This window comes from Brassica rapa, chromosome A07 (assembly GCF_000309985.2).
Source record: "Brassica rapa cultivar Chiifu-401-42 chromosome A07, CAAS_Brap_v3.01, whole genome shotgun sequence".
Classification (NCBI taxonomy): Eukaryota; Viridiplantae; Streptophyta; class Magnoliopsida; order Brassicales; family Brassicaceae; genus Brassica; species Brassica rapa.
The window spans coordinates 7,849,210-7,855,950 of record NC_024801.2 but is presented as its reverse complement, the minus strand read 5'-3'; the positions used below and the strand labels follow the sequence as shown (position 1 = coordinate 7,855,950).

The following is a 6,741-nucleotide window of genomic DNA, read 5'->3' as shown; positions in this document are numbered from 1 at the left end:
GACGTTAAAAATATTTTAAAAAAACATTTTCCAACTAGTCATATTTTTTTTTCCTTTTTTATTTTATTATAAAAACATAATATATGGATAATATTTTGTTTCCTTTTTTATAGGATACTGAATATGAAATAACAAAATACTATTGATTGGTAAACCCAAGAATAACTCTTTTATTATTTCATATTCAATATCTTTTTTAAAAAGAAACAAAATAGTTTCTTTATATTATGTTTTTAAAATAAAATAAAAGTAAAAAAAATAAAAAAAATAGGACTAACTGGAATTTGTTTTTAAATATTTTTAACGCCATCAACAAAATACTAAACCTTAAACCTAAATCCTAAACCCTTGGGTAAAACCTACAATTTTTTGGATAAATCATAAATCCTAAATCAAAAACACTGAACACTAAATCTTAAAAACATTAAACCCTTAATCATAACCTTTAAACCCTTGGATAAACCATAAACTCGGTTTTATGGTTTATCCAAGAGTTTAAAGTTTAGTATTTAGTATTTAGGTTTAGTGTTTTGCCGTTAAAAATATTTAAAAATTCTCTTTAGGAACTACAACTTTTTATTATCTAAGGATTTAGGGGTTAGGATTAAGGGCTTAGGATTTTTAATATTTAGTATTTAGTATTTTTGATTTAGGGTTTAAGATTTATCCAAGGGTTTAAGATTTATCCAAGGGTTTAGGGTTACCTAAGGGTTTAGGATTTAGGGTTTAGTGATTTGCTGACGGTTTTAAAAATATTTTTTAAAAATGTTCTTTTTATTGCAACTATTACTATTTTTAATTTATTTTTACCTTTTTATTTTATAAACATAATATAACTTGATAATACTTTATTTTTTTTAAAAGACATTAAATATGAAATAACAAATTTCTATTGGTTGATAAATCTGTAGAAGTGAACTCAAGAATAACTCATAACAAAATGCTATTGGTTGCTGAACCCAATAATAACTCTTCAAACAATTTCATTGCCAAACGAAGAAGTCCCTACAACTATTCTTTTTCTTGCTTTGGAAGCCTGGAATATTCAGATAGCAGCCAAGTAACTTCGGTAGAAAAAAAAAGAGAGTAAAAAACAAAAACAAAAAAAGATTGCAATTGACCTGTTCGCTCCAACTCATGCAAGTAGTGATTATAGCAAGTCTGATGCCTTGCCATGAAGAACCAAATATCACACCGATCCATAGCTCTTTTTTTTTTTTGATTAATTTGGGATATTCCGGATCTATGGAAGAGTCCAGATTAATTCGTAAGTGGAGGAGTCCATGGATAAATCATTTTTTTGGGTATTCAAATGGGCCAGAAGAAAAAACCCATATTCATTTAGGATATCAAAGTAATATGAGATTTTGTTTCGCATAACAGATGAATCGAATCTAAAATGTATTGACATCCTAAACCTTCTTCTTATCACTTGACCACAAGTTCCCGAAAAAATCCTTAGTTCTTTGTTGTTTCTTTATTTGTTTTACTTATTTACACTCCAAAGTTTGTATACTTCATCCAACACCATCTTTTAATTTGAAAGAGTTAATAAAGACTAAAAAGCTTGTTAACTACCTGAAAAATACTAGTTAGCATCACATTATCAACAAACTTATAAACACACAATATTAAATAATTCAATTTTTAATTTCATGTATAGCGCATAATAATATTAGAGTTATTATTGGGTTCACCCCCTAAGGTGAACATGTGAGTTCACCCACTAATAGTGTTTGAGTATTTGGTATTTGATATCTTTTAAAAAAGGAAACAAAATTGAATTTTCAAATTAGATTATATTTTTTAAATAAAAAATAAAAATACATAAAAATAGTAATAGTTACAAAAAAATAATTTTACTAATGTTGTTAAGCTGTCAGTAAAATACTAAACCCTAAACCTTAAACCTTTGGATAAACCTTAAACTTTTGGATAAACCCTAAACCTTTGGTTAAATCTTAAACCCTAAATCATACATCAAAACTAAATCTTAATAACACTAAACCCTAAATCCTAATCATTAAACTCTAAACCCTTGGATAAACCCTGAACCCTTGGATAAATCATAAACTCTAAATCAAAAATATTAAAAATTAAACCCTAGAGTTTATGATTTATCCAAGGTTAAAAGTTTATTTATCCAAAGGTTAAGAGTTTACCCAAAGGTTTAGGATTTAGTGATTAGGATTTAATGTTATTAAAGTTTAGTTTTTAATGTATGATTTAGGGTTTAAGATTTTCTAACGGTTTAGGGTTTATCCAAAGTTTAAGGTTTAAAATTTAATGTTTAGGGTTTACGATTTATAGTACAAGGTTTTGTATTTTGCTGACGCTTAACAATATTAATTTGTTTATTTTTTTGTAACTATTTTTATGTAATTTATATTTTTTATTTTTAAAATATAATTTAATTTAGAAATTCAATTTTGTTTTGTTTTCTAAAAGATATCAAGTATCAAATATTCAAATACTATTGGTTGGTGAATCTACAGGTTCATTTTAGGGGGTTAACCCAAAAATAACTCATAATATTATCGTAAAAGTGCATGGAAAATAAATACATGATTTGCAACCCTTTTTCAAAAAAGAATTAAAAATAAATAAATACATGATAATAAATAACACTTGGGGAGCACGTTTCTTACCAACGACAACGAAGCAACGACTAAGACGCTAACAACTAGACGGTGACAAACGTGAAGCCGAAGTAGATGTAAGAGCAGCAAATTTTGTTTTGACTTGATTGAAGCTATGCATAATAGTCGTCAGAAAATCCAGTATCTGGATAATATAGAATATATACACATTGAGAAAGATAACATCAGTGATTTGATCTTCAACTAGCACCGTTCATTTATATGAATTCTCATTCAATCAAAGAGCATACGTCGAGACTTATATGAATTCTCATCCAATATTATATGAATTCCCTTCAATAAATCTAAGCGATCAAATCCACGGTGTACCAGAAACTGACCAGAATACAAACTTCAGTTACTAAAATTCATCTATCTTATTAAAACTGAAACATTCTATCTGACCCAACTGTTTTTTGTAAAATTTTAAATTAAATACATTTTTCGATTATAAAGTTATACCTACATATATCTATTAATTATTCCTCCCTTATGATCAAGTGTTTGAAAATAAACATCCAACACTTTTAATTATATTTCTTTATAAACCAACATTTTTTTATAGATCTATCTATTAATTATCCCTCTCTTATGAATAATGTATCTTAATTTTGATAATTATATTGTTCTATAACCTAATTAATTTATAATGCCGATTTCAATTATGGAGTATATCATATACATATTTCTTACACTTATTCTATTACCCATAGATTTACTAATTTGGTAAATTTGGTTTATTTGATTAAAAAAACCTGCACGGCGCGCATGATCTAGTTGATTTTTAAAATTAAAATAGATTTAAACCATTATGATATTCAATGTGACAGAAATCAGGAGATTTAAATTATTTAAAATCTTCTATAAACAATATATATATATATATATATAACCAAATCCAACCAAAATATATTTATTTTTCTCTAAAAAGTGATTGTATAATATCTTCAAATAGCTGGGACTGAAGCGCTTTAGTTTTCTATTTAAACTAATACTTTTATGTCATCTTTGACAAATTCCCTACAAATAAATTAAATCTATCACAGAATGTATTTGTATTTCCGAAAATTTGTGTCTGAAAGAGCTCTGTAGATAACCATGTTTGATGAGCAACAATTTAAGAGTGGATCATCAAATAAAGAGCAATTTTCAGTATAGTGTGTGAGGGACTAAGGGTGTGACATAATATGATAGTATTCCTACATTATCACCCTCCGATGTTCTCTTCTCTTGCGAAACAGCTGCCCATGATAATATCCCATATTCGAGGAAAAGCAAAATCTCCGTGAATTGTATCAAAAATACACAAAGAACCATTCAAGCAATTCCCTTGCCAAACGAAGAAGTCCCTTCAACTATTCGTTTTCTTGCCTTGGAAGCCTGCAATTATTATATAGCAGCAAAGCAATTTCAGTAGAGAAAAAAACAAAGAGTAAAGAAAACAAATAGATTGGAATTGACCTGTTCGTTCCAACTCATGCAAGCAGTGACTATAGCAAGTATGATGCCTTGCGATGAAGAACCAAAGATCACACCGATCCATAGCCCTTTACCATTCATGTGACACCAAAACGCTAAGAAAAGTCCAACCGGAGCTCCAATGAGATAATAAGCCACCACATTTGCCCAAGCTCCAATATGTTGCCACCCACTTCCCCTAGCAACACCTAGCCAAGTATATAAAACAAGATTGTGTGAGCTGGGAGTTCTTTTCTACCGTCTACAGGTTGATATGGGTATCTTATTACCCCCAAGAACTGCTGAAAACCCGTCTACAATAAACGAGAGACAGAGTAAAGGAGCTAGCTCTGTCACATAGTCCACAACTTCTTTGCTGTTGCTAAAGGCGTAGCCGAAAATATTCCTGGAAATGAAGAGAATTGTGCTACAAATGGCAGCCTCTAGGAGCCAAAGGCAAATACCAGCAAACACTGCAAGCCTAGCAACCTCCGGATTCCCAGCACCCAATTCGTTTGCAATCCTTGTGCTGCCAAAGTAAAACAGGGCCCAATCAGTTGCAAAATTCTCAAACGAAACTTTGAGATGGCTTATCGAAATCATACCTCACAGCAGCCGCGATACCCATTGGTATGACATAGTGTAAAGATCCTGTTGAAAGACTGTCACCAATATGATTGGAAAACAGGTTAGATTTTAATTCCTTCTCTCATTAATGAAATGTACAACAAAATTTTGGTTATATATATACATTCTAACTGAAAACGAATTTAGTTTAAGTTAAAAACATTTACTTGACTAGTACGTTAATTAATCCTGAGATATGTAAAAGGGGAGAGGCAGATTAAAAGAGTATCGTAGATTACCAAACCGAAAGAACAGAGGTCTCGAGTTTCGGATTAGGGAGGAGTCCTGAGGACAATATAAGGAGCTCGAACAACCACCACTCTAAGCTGCACACAGGAAAAGAAACAGACGAATAAAGCAAGATGAAAGCAACATGTACCAAAGATAAAGATGATGAATTGTCTTTACCAAGTCATTGCTGCTGATGGTATTCCATACTGGAAAAACTGTTTGACGCCAGATACGAAATCATCGGACACGAAGCCACGAGTCTTCTCGCAAGAACTGGAGAATCTCACATAACAAGCGAGACTCAATACGTTAAACCAGTAAGACAGGCTAATAGCCAAGGCTGCTCCATTGCTTCCGAGACCAAAAGTGTAGACCAGAATCCAGCAAACAGGTATATGGAACAACAGTGTGCTTAAAGCACAGTAGAGAAGAGGTAGAACTAAACCCTGAGTCTGGAGAAACCGAGTTACAGGTTGTTGCACCGCTTGAGCGAACAAACCCGGTATAAGCCAAACCGCATAGGAGCCAGCTACTTTGGAGATGTCATGGTCTTGTCCGATGGAAATCAATAATTTGTCCATGTAAATCCAGAGAATCGAAATGAGAACGCAAATGGGTACGTTGGAGGCGATTGCAGAGTACGTGAAGGTTCCGAGTTTGGAGTATTGTTTGGCTCCATAAGCTTGGCCACACAGAGTCTCAAGTGCACCCACTAATCCAAACTGCACAAAGACAAGTTTAGCGTTTCAAGATTTTGAACGTCGACTAAAAAGACACAAGTACAACCTATGGTCCAAAGCCGAAACAAAGCACTTACGACGGCTCTTGTAATAAGAGGAGGTTATGAAATTACCATGATGCTGAAGCCGGAGACGTTAGCGAAGGAGGTGGCAAGAGCAACGCCCGAGAGCTGGAGCTCGCCACGGTGGCCGGCTACCATGACCGATATAAGAGGCAATAGAAACTGAGCAACGGTCACGGTGGCCATAGGTGCGGCCATGCGGCTGACGTTCTTCAGCTCCGCCGTAAAATCCATCCGCCATGTCTGCGTTGGCTTTGGATTCCCGGTGGTACACTGCGCGTCTTCCGGCAAAAGAGGATCTTCCATTAACTTCTTGGAATTGTTTAGTTCGTGTCGTCGACCGTTTCTGTGTCGTTGGGACTTGTGAAAGATATAAATGCATGAAAAAGAAAAGAAAAAAAAAACTCAAATTAACAGAGACTGACAAAATTAGTTGTATTTTAAAAAAAGGAACAAAAGTCAATGACGCTAGGTGAATACATTTAAATGGTGGGACTAAACAATTTGTAAGTGTTGTTATCGATGTTTGAAATTTCTAAGAGCAGGTTTCTAAAATATATATATATATATATATATATATATATATATATATATTAGTATTAAAATTATTTATTTATGTGGAATCCGTGGTTTGACTAATTTATTAATGTTTCTACACCACCAGGTCTAGGATTTGCAAATTATACAAATCATGAAGAAAAAATGTTATAAAAAGTCTTCGGCATGGTGCAAGAATGTATCATCGAATATGAATTTCATAGGACGACTCGGGCGATGCAGTAAGACATGCATTCTCATATGATGGTAGAATTATCGGCTGTAGAATCGTCTATGTAATATTTCTCATCGTTGTAATAGCATAATTAATCAGACATTAAAAAGTTACTTATTTATATTTTATTTTTTAAAACTATTTAATCATCTATTTGAATGACATGTATCTTTTTAGTATATCATATAATTTCTGAAAAATTCATAACTAAT

The 6,741-nt window shown here is 32.2% G+C and overlaps 1 protein-coding gene across 2 annotated transcripts; it reads right to left on the bottom strand.

Moving 5' to 3' along the window:
* Window positions 1-331: 331 nt before the first annotated feature.
* Window positions 332-6,341, bottom strand: LOC103828549 (protein DETOXIFICATION 6). Of its 2 annotated transcripts, none has more exons than XM_033275181.1 (7): window positions 5,809-6,341; window positions 5,133-5,677; window positions 4,964-5,050; window positions 4,703-4,759; window positions 4,388-4,626; window positions 4,101-4,306; window positions 332-1,036 (listed from the first exon to the last, which is right to left on the bottom strand). In XM_033275181.1, exons 1-7 carry the CDS (start codon window positions 6,061-6,063, stop codon window positions 974-976), a joined length of 1,452 nt encoding a protein of 483 aa, XP_033131072.1. In that variant the 5' UTR covers window positions 6,064-6,341; the 3' UTR covers window positions 332-973. The 2 variants fall into 2 exon arrangements, with proteins under 2 accessions (XP_033131072.1, XP_009102405.1); XM_009104157.3 differs by lacking the exon at window positions 332-1,036 and adding an exon at window positions 3,681-4,019 and having other exon boundaries at window positions 5,809-6,320.
* Between the last annotated feature and the right edge of the window lie 400 nt (window positions 6,342-6,741).

What these genes read in the sequence shown, in the direction of transcription:
- LOC103828549 (XM_033275181.1), bottom strand. Translation starts at nt 6,063, where the DNA reads ATGGAAGATCCTCTTTTGCCGGAAGACGCGCAGTGTACCACCGGGAAT. An exon ending in TCTCCGGCTTCAGCATCATG is followed by an intron (nt 5,678 to 5,808) that starts GTAATTTCATAA and finishes GTCTTTGTGCAG; the next exon opens with TTTGGATTAGTGGGTGCACT. An exon ending in CCATCAGCAGCAATGACTTG is followed by an intron (nt 5,051 to 5,132) that starts GTAAAGACAATT and finishes TCCTGTGTGCAG; the next exon opens with CTTAGAGTGGTGGTTGTTCG.